Below are 17,465 nucleotides of genomic sequence, written 5' to 3'. Positions count from 1 at the left end.
ACTGCCGTTTGTTTCCTTCTAGTTCCGCAGTTCACTAGTAATGCAGTTAAACCTCCGGACCGGATAACTGAGGTTCCCGCGGACTCCAGGAGTATTTTAATTTATTAAAGAGCCGAAGAACGATAGATGAGCAGTGTAATCACTTACCTGAGAAAGGGGTGACCAGAGTTCACGAATGTGCTCCTAGGCCCTCCCTGCCCGCAGTGTTACCTTCACGGAGGGAAACACCCACACACTTCCTGCTGGGTGCCTCCTCTGAGGTCTTCCTTTCACTGCCCTCTGCCTGCGAGCCCTCAGCCATCCTCTCCACCCTCTGACCACACTCGCGCCCCCGGGCTCCCTGCTCCTCCCCACATCACATTCTCTCGTCCTGACACCCTGCTGCTGTACTTTGCTTCTCCTCCCTGCCTCCTGTTTCATTCTCCCAGACCAGCAGGCGGTGGGCCTCGGTCCTTTCTCCTCTGGTTTTTACCACCCGCTGTTTTCCTGTGTGAAGGCCAGTCTCCCAGCAGGCGTTGAAGTTGTGGTTGCGAGCCCCCAGAGCTAGCTCCGAGCCCTGGAGCCCCTCATCCGTGCAGGTAGTGAGGAGGGCGCACACAGCGTGGAAGACCCCAGGCTAAGACTGTCCTCTTCCAGATGGCAGCACACAGCCCCCTTCCAGCAGCCCAGGCCCTTCAGGCAGAGCGAGCTGCTCAGCCACCAGCGCTGATCTGTTAGACACAATTACAGGTTCATTCGTGTGGTGAGGGTGCCACTAGACACACAGGGGGAAAAAGAAGAAGAAAAGAAAAAAGACTGGAAAGCCAATAACTGAACAGTTGAAAGGAGAGCCAGAAAAATCTCTGGGAAATACCTACAGGTCAGCAACAGAGCAGCAGCCTGGCACTGGGGACCCGCCTCTGCGGTGACCCCGCCGGCCTCGGGGATTTAAGGGGTAACACAGTGCATGCCCCTAGGAATGGCCCTGAGTCCTCGGCCAGATGCTATGCTCAATACGGTCTCGTTGAATAAGTAACGAAGTCATTCATGCATTTACTTGGGGAACATTTCTGTCAAAATGGTAAACGTTGAAGTCTGGGTGTGGGTCACGGAGATGAGCCTCAGTTCCGGGGCAGGCCAGTTCGGTTGGGTCCCCTCCCGCCTCCCCAGTGACCCCGGATCCGCAGGAGCAGGGTCCCCCCGTGGAGTTCGCCGGCCACAGCCACCGTGTGGTCCCCCCCCTTCTGTGTTGTTGTTTATTCATGGGGTTTTCCTTCCCTTTTCTTTGGTTTCAGATGCGAGTGTCTCTCTGGCTTATGTGGTTTCCCCGTGTGTGAGGCGGGATCCGTTCCCCGCATAGTCTCCCGTGGCGATGGGACTCCTGGAAAGTGCTGTGATGTCTTTGAATGTGTTAATGGTACGTGGGGTCTCTTGTTCTCAGAGCGTGGACATTGGTGCCGGAGGAGGAGGAGGAGGAGGTGGGAGGGTTCCGTCCAGCCGGTTCTGCCCTTTCCCGGGCAGGGGGTGTTCACAGGGACCTGAGGACAGACACTCCCTCCCAAAGGAGTTTTGGTGATGGTCCCAGCGAGCCGTGAGGGACAGGAGGGGATGAGTCATCATCCCAACCATCCGAAAGCGGATTGTGGAAATGGAATAGCAAGTTGCGTGGAGCTGTCGTACTCTGCAGTGTCAGGAGCATGGAAAGAAGAAGGAGAAGATCATAGAGCCTGGGATGGTACTGCTCCTGTCATCCTCCCCGCCCCTCCTGGCCGCCGGGAGACAGTGGACGGAACACACGCAGGGGAGCTGCCGCAGTTTGAAACAGAAAAGACATTGTTCCCCCAGGCTCACATCTTTCTGCTCAGAGAGGACATCTCTGGCCAGTGCTTGGTCACTGGCATTGGCCTGCTTTCTTTGTTTGTTTTTTTTCTTTTTAATATTTTTATTGATTTTTTTACAGAGAGGAAGAGAGAGGGATAGAGAGTTAGAAACATCGATGAGAGAGAATCATCGATCAGCTGCCTCTTGCACACCCCCTACTGGGGATGTGCCCGCAACCAAGGTACATGCCCTTGACCGGAATCGAACCTGGGACCTTTCAGTCTGCAGGCTGACGCTCTATCCATTGAGCCAAACCAGCCTCGGCTGGCCTGCTTTCAAAGTTCAAGTCTTGTGGCCCAGAAATAGGGTTCTCCGGTCACAGGATTCTTCAAATAGAGTCCACCTCTCCCTTTCACCTTGCGTGAGAGGCCTCGGTGTTTGGGGTCAGGGCGTCCGTTGAATTTAGATGCTGGAAGAGAGGGGAACCTAGCACAAGCACCTCCGTCAGGATTTCCAGAAGCAACACACACAGCGGAACTCCAGGGAGACGTCCGTAATCGTAGCACATTGCTTCGTCACTCTCTAGACTCAGCAAGGAGCATGAAGCTGGACTGGGACACAGGCGACAGAATTGCACAGGCTGACACCTACCACACCTGCCCATAAGAACTCAGCTCGGGAGACGGTCCGCCCTCCTCCCAAGCCTCCCCTCCCCCACGAGAAAGGTTGCAGGACAGTTGAGTCCCGTTCCCTTTTCAGTCCAGTAGTCACATGCTTTTTTTTTTGTTTCGCTTTGAAGAAGTACTCGCAAGGTGGCTTTGTGGCTAAGAGAGAACATAGACAGGAACCAAGCAGCCTTAGCTTCCACGTCTGGAAAATGGAGCGACTGACCATCGATGTGCTCTGTGGCTCCGACCCCGCTGCACAGAGCGGTTTCCTGTGGCTCCTCTTCTCAGTGAAAAAACAAAAGTGAACGAGGAAGGTGCAGCTCAGGGAGAGCAGTTCTCAGGGGCCATTTGGACGCACAGCTGGAACCCAGCTGCCCGCGGAGATTTCCCTGGCACGGAGGAGTGGGTGTGGGTCAAACCCAGCTCCGGAGGAGGGCGGCGGGTGACTGAGTGTGGCACACCCACACGCAGAAGAGGAGGCTACAGGGCTGTGCTCCGTTCCCGAGCTGCCACCCGGATGGCCCACGTGCCCTGTGTGTGAGAACACACGATGACAAAACGGTCACAGAGAATCCGAGAGCTCCCGAGCTTCGAAAACATTCGCCCGGACGAGTAGATGGACAGAACAGCCTCTGTAAACATCACCTCCCTCTGCGGTTTGGTTTGTTTTGGTTTGTTTTTGGCGGAAGGCCGGGAGGGTGGCCAGCCAGATAGTGACAGGTTGTGGCCGCTCTTCTCAGACGAGGGCCGGAGGCAGGCCTTGCATGTTGCTGGGGAGCGAGAGCCCCGTTGTTTAAAAACCAAAGGGACAGATGCTGTGCTTGAGCCGCTTTTGTGTAAACGTAGACGTCATCAAAATCATCACCTAGGGCAGGGTTTCCCAAAGTGTGGTACGTGTACCCCAGGGGTACAGGAAGAGTTTGGTGAGGGTACGCTTTGCACCGGAATTTGGTGGGGATATGCACTGCACCGTGCTTAGCTGCGCCTAATTCTACGTTCTCATGAGTACGAGGGGTACTCAGCGTTACGAAAATTATAGAAGGGATACACATATGTCAAAGGTTTGGGAAACACTGATGTAGGGTATGGTTTTCATAGCCGGGGTGGAACAATCCCAGGCATCCTTCAAAGACCGGTTCTGGGTCCTCTCCGGCCCACAGGGAAGCGTTCATCGCCCTTCACCTGGCTGAGTGACAGCCTTCCTCTCCGACGGGCATGTGATCTCGATTCTGACCCGGGGCACCCTGTTGACCCACCCTGGCCCACCTCTGTCGTCCCTGGGGGCATTAGGATTGGAGATATCAGGGGCCCGATGGGAAATACCATTTGGTGCCTGAGGTGTGACCAGTGGTCCACGGTGCATGACAACCATCTAAATAAAACAGGACACTTCGGTTTGAGAGTCATAGCTAATCCCTGACTCTTCCGGCCTCAGAAAAACCACGAAAAATGGAGCAATCACAGGAGAACCTTACCCAGTCAGCGTGACCACCTGCAAAACTTTGGCCTAGAAAACTCAGACCTGAAGTCTGTTAATAAGAAAATTACTAGTGCAGAAACATCTACCGAGAAGCCACCATCTGCATAGCAGCAATGCTCAGTAATGCTTCTGGGCACACACTGTTTTCTTCGGGGGAATGGGAAGCATATGGCATTTCGAGAGGACAGAGTTGACCTCATATGCATGTATTGAGCTGGGCAGGGCCTGTTCCTGGGCCTTGTCAAGCTCATGTTGCTTAAGAGTGATCCAGTATTTAGCAGTCCTTTCTAAGTATTGTCCCCTTTCCCCTTTTCCCAAAAGACTATCTGCTTGGCGTACTCTAGCACACCAACTCCCTTCCCTCATAGGGGAAAAAGGCTTTTACCCATGAGCCCAGTCTTGGTGAGCATTGGTTTGCTGCTGACCTGCCGAGACCTTTTCGGAGGTTCCTCATCTGTGAACACGGTGGTCTCTCTTTTGGCTTCTGATGTCCACCCACGTGGCTCCCTGTCCGGCTCAGCCCTGGGAGCCGAGAGCAGAGGCGGGGCACCAGCCGTGTTCGGCTGGGACACGGGAGAGGAGAAGCAGCGCTGTATCCCTTTGGGTTTGTGCACTGCCCATAGGAAGTTCTGCACATTAGCCTTCCCTTCGTTAAAATGACATTCCTCCCACCAGCTGCCAATCAGCGCGACTTGGCAGGCAGTCCAGGCTACTGACAGTGGGTACCACCAGGCTGGCTCTCCTTCCGGGGTTCTGGAATGTCTTAAAGAGGGAAGAGGAGGCCTCGGAGCCAGGACACAACATGTAACTGGGCAGACTCAGAATGCGGAAAGTCGCCGAAAAGACACTGTGTGTGCATCTCTGCAGTGAAGAGCAAATTGCTGCTGCTTTGCAGTGTTTTCCTTCTTCACAGCCATTTCAATGGCCCTCTTGTAGAGGCGGTGGTGTCTCCACGCCGGCTGAGGTTCACAGACAGGTGAGGGCGTGACTGGCTGCCGCTCCCCGGAGACCACAGCCGCCTCCTGGGCACGCCCTTCCCCGAAGAGCCTCTCCATCTCTCAGCATCCAACAGCCATTTCATTACGTTGTGGGATTTTTATTTTTTTCATCCTAAGGGGTGGACCAATGTGTTTTCTAGGCCGTGTTTTGGGGGACTATCCATGCCTCCAAAGCCCCACTCGCTTGCTTTCTGGGCATTTGCTAGTGAAAACTGACTGTCCCAGGCCCACCCTCCTGCTTACGCTTCTGCACGCCTCACCGTGAAAATAGCTCCACTGTGTCCCCAGCCAGGATCCTCCCCCCAACTTCAAGCCTCACACCTAGGCTGGTGGCTTCACGTGGTAGATGCGGTTGTTGAATGCAGCTAAGGAATAACTAGTGATAGGTTGATAAACGCTTTTCTTCCATTTGACTGGATGCTCAGTGTTGTGTGGTGGTGTGGTACTTTGCCCCTACTCCCCACCCCCTCCACCCCCGGAGTCCAGATTTCATTGTAAAAGCACCCCATCTCATATTTTGGAACTTACAGCCTAACTGCCTAGTTCCTTCCTCTCAGCCCAGATTTTGTGGCTAAATGTATAAAGATAAATCTGAGCCAAGAGACGATTTCTTTTACAATAACGTTAATTTTTCTGAAAAAAGAAAAGAAAAGAAATATTACATCCGGCAAGCACTGGGGGAGAGGTGAGATACATTCACAGCCTGTGTCAGCACACACACCGCTCAGCTCTGACTGCCTGGGTGACTTCGGGCGAGTCCCCTAGTCTCTCTACGTTTCACTGCCCTCATCGCAGAAGCGGCTGCTCCTACTTGCGTCTTCCCCGCAGGATTGCTGTCACAAATGAGAAAGTCATTGTCCTTCAGTACCACCCAAATGTAAATACTCTCAAATTAAAACGCAATGAGAGTCCGCTTCGAGCACGCGAGGTGACGTGTGAAGAAACGATGTTGGACAGATGAGCCCCTCGGAGACGGGTGCATCATAATCTGGTTCTTCTCACCTAATTAAGCAGGGTGTGTTACCTCAGGAGACGATCCTTAGCTTGGGAGGGTTTTGGTGGTTCCAGATGTACTGAAACACATACCGTGTAGTTCATTAAGTGAGGTTGTACAAATCCGTGGTGTGTTGTTTTGTTTTGTTTTTTTTTAATGCGTTCACAGAATTGTGTAATCATCATAATCAATTTTTAAAACACTTCCATCAGCCCATTTCCCCCAACACTTGGGAATTCATTTAAGCAGGCCCTCCCTGTTTCCTCCTAAAGCCCCCAGCCCTAGACAAGAATGGCATTTCACATAAAGAGTTTATACAGTAGCTCATTTGTGACTGGCTTCTTTCACTTCATGTCTTCAAGGGTCGTTGGTGTTAACAGTATGTGTCAGAACTGCGTTCTTTTCTATGGTCAAGAAATATTTTACTATATGGATATAGACCACATGGATATGGATATAGATGCAAATTTGTCCATGCATGGAGGCTCATTCCTTTTTTTTTCGGGGGGGCGGGGAGAAGGGGGCATGGAGGCAGCTCATGTCACTAATGCTGTTTGAACATTTGTATACAAGTTTTCATGTTATATATTTTTGTTTCTCCGGGGCATATACCTAGGGGTGGAGTTGCTGGGTGATATGGTAACTCTGAGTTTAATATTTTGAGGAACTGCCACGCTGTTGTCCAGAACAACTGCCCCTCTACGTGCTCACACGCATGTGGGAGGGTTCCCGTTTTCCCACGTCCTCATCAGAACTTGTCACCATCTTTCTGTTTTTTATTACAGCCATTGAGCACACGCAGGGGTGTCTCACTGTGGCTTGGGTTTGTATTCCCTGATGATGTGACAAAAGCACCTTTTCCCGTGCTCGTTGGCCATTTCTGTATCTTATTTGGGACAGCGTCTATACAGATGTTTGCTCATTTTCCAGTTTGGATTCTCTTTGTATTGATGAGTCACAAGAGCACTTCATATATTCTGGATGCGTCTCCTCCGTATGACTCGCATATATTTTCTCCCAGTTGTGGGTTACCTTTGTCCTTTCTCGATGGTGTTCTTTGAAGCACAAAAGTTGGTGAAATCCAGTTTAACTCTTTTTGTCTTTCGTTGCTTGTGTTTTTTGGCACCATATCTAAGAAACCATTGCCTACTCCAAAGTCACAGAGATTTACTCCTGTTTTCTTCTAAGAGCTCTATAGTTGTGGCTGTGATGAGAAGATCATAGCCCTAATGGTTCATCTGGAGTTAATTTTTTTATACGATGTGATTCATAGTGGATCATTCTCGTTTTTTCTCATGTGCATATCCGTTGTCCCAGTACTATTTGTTGACAAGATAGTTCTTTCCCTCAATGAATTGTCTTGGCACCCTTGCCAAAAGTCAATAAATGTAGGTAATTAATTCCAATGAACTATAAACCTGTTCTTATGTCAGTACAGCACTACCTTGATGGCATTGCAGTAGGTGTTGAAATCCAGAAGTCGGAGTCTTCTAGCATTGTAGAAGGTCTTCAGATCAGAAAGTCTGTGTCTTCTAACTTTGTTCTTCTTTTCAGTATTGTTTTGGCTATTCTAGGTCCCTTGCATTTTCATATGAATTTTAGGATTGGCTTGAACTTTCTGCAAAAGATCTAGCTAGTGTTCTGATAGGGATCGCATTGACTGTGTAGATCGGTTTCAGGAATATTATCACCTTAACAATAGTATCTTCCAATTCATGAACATGGGATGTCTCTCCATTTGTTTAAGCCTTCTTTCGTTTCTTTAAACGATGCTTTATAGTTTTCAGAGTACAAGTTTTGCTCTTCATTTATTAAATCTGTTACTAAATACTTTATTCCTTTTGATGCTATTGTGAATGGGGTTATTTTCTTAACATCGTTGCTCGATTGTTCATTGCTAGTGTATAGATGTACAATTTCTTTCAGTTGCAATTTTACCCTGGAATTTCGCGGAAGTTGTAAATTAGTTTTGATAATGTTTTTAGTAGATTCCTTAGAATTATTATTTTTTTAGATATAAGATCATGTCATTTGTAACTAGAGTTGCTTTACTTATTACTTTCCAATCTAGATACTTTTCATTTCTTTTCTTCCCTAATTACCTTAGTGAGAACTTCCGATACAATGCTGAGAAGTAGTGGTGAGAATAGATATCATTGTCTTATTCCTGATCTTAGGGGAAAAGGCTTCAATCTTTCACTCAATGTGACTTCAGCTGTGAGTTTTTCAAAGATGCTGTTTGCCAAATTGAGGATGGTCCCTTCTATTCCCAAGTTACTAAATGTTCTTTTCTTTTTCTTTTTTAATATATATTTTATTGATATTTTACAGAGAGGAAGAGAGAGGGGGATAGTTAGAAACATCGATGAGAATCATCGATCAACTGCCTCTTGCACACCCCCTACTGGGGATGCGCCCGCAACCAAGGTACATGCCTCTGACTGGAATCGAACCCGGGACCTTTCAGTCCGCAGGCCGACGCTCTATCCACTGAGCCAAACCAGTTTCGGCTCAAGTTACTGAATGTTCTTATCATGAAAGGGCATATGATTCTGTCCAGTGACTTTCCTGTATCAGTGAATTGATTGAATGGATTTTTTGGTCCTTTATCCTGTTGACAGGCCATACTACATTAATTGCCTTTTGATATTAAACCAACGTTGCATTCTTGGAATAAATCCCTCTTGGTCATGCTATTGAATCATTTTTATATGTTACTGGATTCAGTCTGCTAGCACTTTTTGAGGATTTTTATATCTATAATCACAAGAAATACTCATCTGTAGTTTTATTTTTCTTGTGATACCTTTCTCTGGTGGGAGTTCTTTTCAGTCACCCTGAATTAGAAGCAAAGAATGAATTTAGGGAGAGGGAAAAAATTGAATCTTGTTGTCATGATGAGAATTCTACCTGCAGGACCCGCGGTCCTCAGCAGAACACATGGAAAGCCCCCACGGTTTCCGTCGAAGAGCTGCGTTTGCTAAGTGTGTGACTTCTACCAACTACCTAGGATCCCCTCCCTTCTAACCCGGTGGCAGCAGCAGGTTTTGTTACTGGTATGAATAAAGTAAAGTACATAGGAAGAGCTTTGTTAATGCCAAGCACAGTTAAAATTACAAATTCCTTAGCCTCAGAGAGAGAAGAGAACACGGGTAAGAACACGGGAGGGGCAGAAGAATGTCGCCTCCGAAAAGGCCTGGGTACATTTTGGAGGCAAAGCGTGGTTTAACAGGGCAGGTGTGATCCCTGCAAAGCACAGATGGGTCATGGGAGTGTCGTGGTCACGTGGTTCCCTTTATTTCAAGCTTATGGGTGTGGACTGGGGGGGGTGAGAGTGGGGGGTGATCGGTGTAGGTTTCCCTAAGGGGAATTTCTTATTCCTGTTCCTCGGGGCAAAGAGGATGACCATGTGTTTTGTGTAATTTTAGTACTTTTACATTGCTTTATTGCGGTTACAAAAAATTATACCGAGCTTAGCAAGTCTTCCTGAGTCCCCAGTAGGAGACAGATCTTTCTGGAAGCGTCTGAGAAACACACAAGAGCCCTGCCCGGAAGGGACTCTGAGCGGGGCCCTGTCTGTCTGCCCTCCCCACAGAGACGAAGCCGGCCTGCGTTTTCAACAACGTGGAGTACAGCGACGGGGACATGTTCCGCCTGGACAAGTGCCGCTTCTGCCGGTGCCAGGGCGGCGTGGCCATCTGCTTCACCGCCCAGTGCGGGGCGCTGAGCTGCGAGCGCTACTACGTGCCCGAGGGGGAGTGCTGCCCGGTGTGCGAAGGTGAGGCTGCGCGGGCATCGTGGCGCTGGCGTCGGAACCGGCCTCGCTCCGTCTCCCCCCACCCCCACCCCCAGGAGAGGGTTATCACAGGGTCCCTTCTCTGGACACTGTGCTCCGTCTTTGAGGGGTTGTCAGTGCCGAGCACACGGTGGGAATACCGCCCCAAAAGAAGTGGAGTCCTGGGGTCACCTGTCTCCACGGGGCTTTGGAGATTTCCCGGGAGTGCTCCCAGCTCTGGACTTCACTCCTGCTCTCCGGGATGGCTCAGCTAGGGCAGGTGCAGCCTCATCACCCACAGAAGGGGAGAGAGAGAGAAATATCAGTGATGAGGGAGGATCATTGATCGGCTGCCTCCTGCATGTCCCACACTGGGGATCAGGCCTGCAACTCAGGCACATGCCCTGACCGGGAGTCAAACTGTGACCTCCTGGTTCATAGCTCAATGCTCAACCACTGAGCCACGCCTGGCCAGGCACCAGGCATTGGTTTTTAATGCCATATGCCCCCTGTCCTGGGTGCAGCAGCAGCAGCAGATGGATGGACAGGAATTCAGTGCGATAGCTTTTGCTTGTCCCCAAGAGACACCTCCTGCAGCCCTGAGCATCTGTGGGCCACGGCTGGGAAAGAACTGCTGACACAGGGAACCGGGGGGGGGGGGGGGAAACCTGCCTGTCGGTACAGACAGAGGAACGATGCAGAATGGCCTCGATCTCACTGGGAACTCTTGTGTTCTTTTAGATCCGGTGTATCCCTTTAACAACCCCGCCGGCTGCTACGCCAACGGCCAGATCCTGGCGCACGGAGACCGGTGGCGGGAGGACGACTGCACCTTCTGCCAGTGCATCAACGGGGAGCCGCACTGCGTGGCCACGGTGTGCGGGCAGAGCTGCATGAACCCCGTGAAGGTGCCCGGGGAGTGCTGCCCCGTGTGCGAAGGTGAGCCCCGCCGTTCCGACGCGCCCCTGGCCTGGGTCTCGTGTGGGATGAGCTTCTGCCAACGCGTCCTTGTTTTGTGTTTTATTCCCTCGGGCACGCGTCTGCTTCCTGCTGCTCCCGGCAGCAGATACATTTATCTTTGGGGAGAAACGTTGCACACATTTACAGTGAGAATCACGGGTCTTCATTTTACCGCCGCAGATACAGGCTAATCTGAATAATTCACAAGCGTGTATGTATACATTTTCATCAGCTCCCTTGAAGTCTAATTAACACCCAAAGGTCAGTGCAGGGAAATAAAATGGGAAACCAAGCCCAGGAGTCCAGCATTGCATGTTCAACTTAGTCATGCCTTCTGGAGCCCGGGAGCCTGGGGCTAGAAGAGGCTCCAGGAGCCACAGGGAGGGTCTCCCCGCCTGCCGCCCTCGCTCTGAGCACCCTCTATTTCCAGCTTCACGATAGCGTGGCTCTGCCGTGCCCCTCGGGCTTTTCCTGAGGTCTTGGTTCTTACACCCACTCCCTGTCATCCTGTTGGAAGGAGAGGAGCCTGAGGCATCCCGAACCCCAGTCTCCCCCCCCATCTCCCACGTCCTGGGAAGGTTCTTTGCACCCCGATTTACGTCGGTCTTCACCCTCTGTCCACCTCGGCTCCTGTAGAAAAGGGCTGGGACATTTACACTGACAGACCCAGGAGAGAGTATCGGTCGTTAAGAAGCACATTTGCATCGTCAAGTGAACGGAAGTGGGTCAGAAATTAATCCGTGTTGAAGAGGGATCCTTCTGGCATTTTTTTAAAAGTAGCTATTAAAGAGCTGACGGCTCTTTTCAGAAATTCATTCCGTAGAGTAAGTCCTCTGTCAAGAAGTCTTGCTTATACCTAAATTCTCATACACGCAGACGTCAGTCTGCCTGCCTTGCTTCACCAACCTCTGAGGGGTTGGAGAGCTTAAACATCGCATCAAAATGGAAATTGGAGGACTCCGGTCCTACGGACATCACCGGTTCCCTCACCGTCCCTCTGCTCGGAGCACAGCTGCCACCCTCCGGGCTCCGTCCCTTCCAGGTGGCCGTGGCGATCGCCCACTCCCTCCCTGCAGGCAGCGTGTCCGTCCGGGAAAAGGAGTGGACAGAAATGTGTGTGCCTGGTGGACAGCTGGCTTTACAAGCCCGCCTTGTCAACACAGATAAAAGCAGGAGGACTATCTGTTCTTAGGGACAATCTGTTGTCAACTTGAAACGTTCAAGTGTCTGCGTGTGCATGATAACGTAAGAAAAGTCAAAAGCAGAAAGACGGCATCCACTCAGCAGCTCACTCTGGAACTTCACAAGTCGTGAATCAATGGAAAGCAAACTGAGAAAACTTGTTAAAAAAAAAAAAAATACAGGGCCCTTCTGAAAGTGGATGGAGGGAAGGCAACTCTTTTGTGCTCATCGTCATCGTTGGCGTGTTTATCGTGGTGAGCAGAGGAGCGCAGTTGGCAAGTAGAAATCAATACCGTGTGTGAAACTAACTGGTTCTCACCCTGTAGCTTGCAGAGCCAGGAAATGCTAGTGTGATCCCTGGAGTTTGGGGTCTGCAGCGTATGCATAGAGTTGTAACCTACTCGCCCACCGTTTGCTAGGAGGAGGACAGCTCTGGTTAGCCATTCAGTCCATAAAACCTAGGAGGAACCTCCCGTAACCGGCATACGCCACGGACACAGAGATGAGGACGGGAAGACTTCCGGTGAGCTTCGCAGAGAACGTGTAGGCTGTTTGGATTTAAACCAGGAGACAGAGGCTGCCTGGCCACATTCAGATGGTGTGGGGCGAGTGCTTTGTGTGCCTGATTCCAGGGACTCCTTACCGCAGCACCGCGCCGAAGGCCTGCTCCCAGCCCCTGTTAGAGGGGAAGAAACGAGAGTTCAGGGGTTAGATCATGTCCTCCGAGGCCGCTTGCCGTTGTGTGGCTGAGCTGGGGTACACTGAAGTCTGTCGGATTTGGCTATGTGGTTGTCTGTTGACACTGCTCCCGAATGTCAGCTCTGTTTACTCCACCCCGGCTTCTAGTTCCCTCGCTAACCTCTCTCTCTCTCTCTCTCTCCCCTCTGGTCTGGGCCCTGTGCTGGGAGAGAGGAGTGAGGCCATAGGACCCGAGGTGTCTGGGATGTGCTCGCCCACCTGGCCCCCCCTGCCACCTGGGGCAGGAGGCCCCCGGACACATTCTGCCTCTGCTCCTCAGGCCTCGGGTTGTGAGGTCCTTCTGGTCCCTGCTCTCTCTGCCTCCTCCACGCTCTGCGCCAAACCTTCTCAGAGATTCCCCGGGCTAGTTCTCAGGGAACTACTTCATCTTGCGTTTCTTGTTTTTTTTGTGTGTGTTTTTTAACGGAGTTAAGTAATGAGCCTTATGTAAGACGACGTTTGCTCTCCGGTAACCCTCTCATTGTAAGATGTCGTAGGAAGACAGATTCTTTCAGTGTCGGGTGGAAGAACAGCGCACGGCGTAAGGTCATGACACGACTGCCAGGCGTAATTTATTATTAATAATAAGGAGGAACTTACAAAATAAAGCCAGGCGGATGAATTGTCTTACTTTGTCTGTGGGACCTAAACAAGTCTGTAGAACTAGTGGGAGATATTTTTCTCTCAGCAGCCTCCTTAACTGGGATCTCAAGCGATCTCAGAGTGGCACACAGAGGGGATGGAATAAAAGCAAGGTTAATGTGTAATGAACAGCCAGCCAGCATTATTTAGAGAAAAACAGAAACCCTGGTGCTCACGCAGCTTATCCACACAATAAATTCCTCTGCGCACGATTGCATAACGAATTCTGGCCCTCGCCCTGTGAACTGCAATCCCGAGGTGCGTAGTCAGAGCCTGAGATTATACGGAAGGACCCCACACCAGGGCTGTGGTTTTAGATTCCCCCCCCCCCCCAAATAAATGACTGTATCCCCAAATACGGTGTGTCAGGACTTGCCGGGAGGGAGGGCCTGGCTGTGGCTGTTGTTATTAAAGGTACATACCTTCCCAGTGACAGCATGATGTGCTCAGGAGAGCCCCGGGGACGTGAACCTGGGGGCCCTCGGAGGCGAGGCTGCTGCTTGACAGCTAACTCATTCACAAGCGCCTCAGTGCTTTTTCAATCGGCCCTTCAGTCCTCTCCTGCTTGTGCCTGACCATGTTATCATCAACACCCAATTCAGGTATCCAGATAAGCCACCCCCGTCTGTACGTCTGTCACCGATCGTGTCCTTGACTTGCTCTGCTGTCTTTTCTCTACTCCTCCTCCTCCTCTTGTTCGTCAGTCACATTATTTTTATTTTGTGGCTCTTGCAGAGAGCGAGGAGGGACATGCATGGAATAGCACGCGAGGTTTGCCGCTGAAGTGTGCGTCCTTAATCTACCTCCCAGCTAAAGACAGAAAAGGGAAGGCGGCACAGTTAGATCTCCCTCAGCATCCAGCGCCCTTGGCCTTGTCTTACTGGCAGCCCCGACGGACAGCAGCTAACGTTCCTTGCACACTGACTGCGAGCCAGGCCCCGGTGCTGGGAGAGCCCTTTGGGTCCTTACAGCTTCCCTCTCTCACAGATACTCGGTCCCACATTCCCATCCCAGGAATCAGAGTCCAGAGGCCATGGAACTGCCCGAGGTCAGGCAGCTGGAGAGTGGCAGGCAGCGTCCCACCGCCTGGGAGACAGACAGGGCCTGGCACCCTCCTGTCCGCCGGCAGAGTGGGAGAGGGAGCTGGGAATTGACCGCACTATTTTGAATCCCTAAAACGGCACCTGGCATGTCACCGGGCGCTCACAACGGATGCCGGAGTGAGCTGGGGAGGACGGAGAGGCAGCCACGCCAGACTCCTCGCCGAGGCGGGCAGCAGGCCCTTCTTGCCCGGAGCCTCCCGTGCTCATGGCCTTTTGGACCTCGAAGAAAGAATAACGGTCGGACACTTACGTTTGAAGGCGTGCTTTGAGAACAGGACACAGCGCTCCGTGAAGTGAGTGTGTGTGGTGCCGTGGGCCCCTCGGTCCGAGGCCGGTGGGGCCCATGAGCGTCAGGTTGACTGCTCCCCTCCTGAGGGCCCTGAGTTTCCATCCGCTTCCGGGGGCCGCGGGGGCCTCCCGGGATGGTGTGTGGCGTGCGGTGTATTCTCTCCCCGGGCGGCCCCTGAAGCACAGAGTCGCAGAGTGTAAGTGGGCTGTCCCCCAGGCCCTCCCAGGCTGACGCTCACTGCCAGGTTTAATCTCCTGCTTCTCAGTAAAACAGGCCTCGTGAGTGTACAGGTGCCACAGCTTTGTTATGTCAGCTACTTCTGCAGGCAGGATTTTTAAAAAATAATGTTTTTGTTGATTTTTTTTTTTTTTTAGAAAGGAAGGGAGAGGAAGAGAAAAACATCGATGGGCTGCCTCCTGCACACCCCCTATGGGGGATCGAGCATGCAACCCGGGCATGTGCCCTGACTGGGATTTAAACCCTCTACTTTTTGGTGCATGGGAATTTGTATTTTAACATCACAGTTAGCTAATTTGCTAATTTTCCCCCCCAGTAAGATCAGGCATAAATGCTGCCTAAGCTGATTCTTAATGTCAGAGGGACCCTAGGGACAGAGTACTATTTTCCGTTAAAAAGTTTGTTTTATACACATAAGGTGTTGGGAGGGAATTTTTGGTTTCAAGATGTGTGTGGCATGCCGAGGATGACTCAGTAAGAAAAATGCAGGCGATGTGGACAGGTGTGAGGTCAGTTTGGCTGTGCCACTTGATGGGGGAGAGAGAGAGAGAGAGAGAGAGAGAGAGAGAGAGAGAGAGAGAGAGAGAGAATTTTATCCTCACTCCAAAGTCATAATGTCAGGCTTGGTCTGCTCTCCCCTGAAGCTGTGACTGGACCACCCAGGGGGCCACTGTGACCTGTGTGGTCTTCAGGCCTCGTATGTGCAGGCTCCTGCTGGGGGCAGGTGTGGTTTTATGATCCTGGGGATTTCAGAGCCAATACCAGAGTATCCCTTGTCAAGGACGTAGGACAACATAGATGATATTTTGCAAGGTGACATTTCATGTTACCATTTGGTTGCCAGTAAATCAGCTCCGTGCTCGTGGTTGGTGAACGGGTAGTTGCCTTTCTACTATTTCTGTGTCTCTGAACCAAGCAAAATCCATTTCCCATTTTAGACAGGAAATCAAAAGAGTTATTCATAGATTGTCAAAGCTGAGTGATGGGTATATGGGTGTCCGTCATTTTATTCTAAATATACTTCAGTTTTACTTTTTAACTTTTCTATAATGAAAGCTTAAAAGGAGTGTTTTTGCAGAGCTGTTATCTGAAACTGAGCTGAACCGGTCCTTGAAGTGGAGGACTAAGACGCTGCCTTTGTGTGGATTATTGCTAATTATCTGGATTTAGGCTGAAGTGGGATTGAGCCAGACAGTCCGTCGGCTCCCTCTTTCCGCCCCCTCTCTTCTTGGATCCCTTACCTGGGGAAGCCCTGGTCCTCCTCAGGGAGGTGCTGACTAGAGGGTGTTAGGCCTTTCTTGACAACCCCGAGGATTTAGTAGCCTCTTCAGTGTCAGTTCTGAGCTCTAACAGGCTGGAAGTCTGTGAGCTGTCAAATATTCCCCCCTCCTCTTCCCCCTCCTCCCCCTCCTCCCCTTCCTCCTCCTCCTCCTCCTCCTCCTCCTCCTCCTCCTCCAGCCCCCCTCCCACTCTCCTCCCTCCTCCGTCTTCATTTTATAGGAACCCTATATCCTTTCCTGTAAATGTTGATGATAGAATGCAATTTCTACCGGGGCTGCCAGAAAAGCCTGTACCAGGCACATATCTGGGTGGGAATTCCTTCAAAGAAGAAAACATGTTTTCAGCCCAGAATGACTTCCTCACGGAACAGTATCTCCAGTGATTAAGCTACTGCTTCTGTGGCGGGGAGTCCAGCATAGCTGGGCTGACCCCAGAGGCAGCGAAGCCAGAGATGCCACGGGGTCACGTGACACTCACATTCTGCTACACGCCAGGGAGCAGAGCTCAGCGTATGGGTGGTGTTGCTTCAGGCCCATAGACCGTGCTGTCACGAGTGGGCCAGACGTCATAGAATGCCCGCCCTGTCTCACACTCTCTTCGGCACACCGGTTCCCCCGTTAACTCTCTGGGTCCCGGAAACTAGCTCCATACAGGGCAGTGAGGACGGAGCAGCACCGTCTGGTTTATTTTTGTTGGTTTTTGGGTTTGGTTTTTTTTTTTTGCTTGTCCAAATAAGGTCACATGGAGAGTAACAAATGCAAAGCCGAGGAGCATGTGTCACCCGGGGCTTGGGCCTGAGCATCAGGAATGTGTCCTCAGTGGATTTCCTAGCGCTGGGATTTCACCTGCTCATTTACAGTGCCGGTAGGTGTTTCAGATAACGCCAGCCTGTCATTGTTGGGAGCTGGTTCTCTGCTCTGATGTCCAGCCGCCACCACCACGTCCTGTTTCCTGTGGCGGTGGCCGGCGAGACCGCAGGCTCCTCTCTATGGCCCCTGCTCTGCGTGCCCCACACCTCAGAGGGCATCACGGCCGGGAGTCTCCTCGTCCTCCTACCAAGATAATAAGAGAAGCTAATAGCTCAGACCGGGCCTGCTAATTTTCATCTAATCAACAGGGGCAGGAAAACAGGCTGGAATGCTAACTATGCGAATGAAAAATATTTAGTCATTCTTGAAATGATAGGAATGTTTTTCCAGCAAACTTAAATAAACACGGTCTCCACTGAGCCCGGGTTCAACTCTTCTGGATCAGAGACAACTCTTAGGCAACCGCACAGACGTTAGTGAAGGCCGGTAAGAGAGTGCCCTCCGGAGAA

At 51.2% G+C, this 17,465-nt stretch overlaps 1 protein-coding gene across 2 annotated transcripts in view; it reads left to right on the top strand.

Moving 5' to 3' along the window:
- The window catches only part of CRIM1 (cysteine rich transmembrane BMP regulator 1), a 159,607-nt gene that overhangs the window by 96,942 nt on the left and 45,200 nt on the right, over positions 1 to 17,465 (top strand). Inside the window, exons 5-7 of one of the 2 annotated variants that reach the window (XM_084900594.1) lie at positions 1,275 to 1,396; positions 9,536 to 9,718; positions 10,457 to 10,654. In XM_084900594.1, the coding sequence (XP_084756720.1) occupies positions 1,275 to 1,396; positions 9,536 to 9,718; positions 10,457 to 10,654 (503 nt within the window). The remainder of the gene's footprint in view (positions 1 to 1,274; positions 1,397 to 9,535; positions 9,719 to 10,456; positions 10,655 to 17,465) is intronic. The other variant, XM_084900595.1, reaches the window with a different exon arrangement.

This window comes from Pipistrellus hanaki, assembly GCF_964339955.1.
Source record: "Pipistrellus hanaki genome assembly, chromosome: 12".
NCBI classification, from domain to species: domain Eukaryota; kingdom Metazoa; phylum Chordata; class Mammalia; order Chiroptera; family Vespertilionidae; genus Pipistrellus; species Pipistrellus hanaki.
This window is presented reverse-complemented; position numbering and strand designations above follow the sequence as displayed.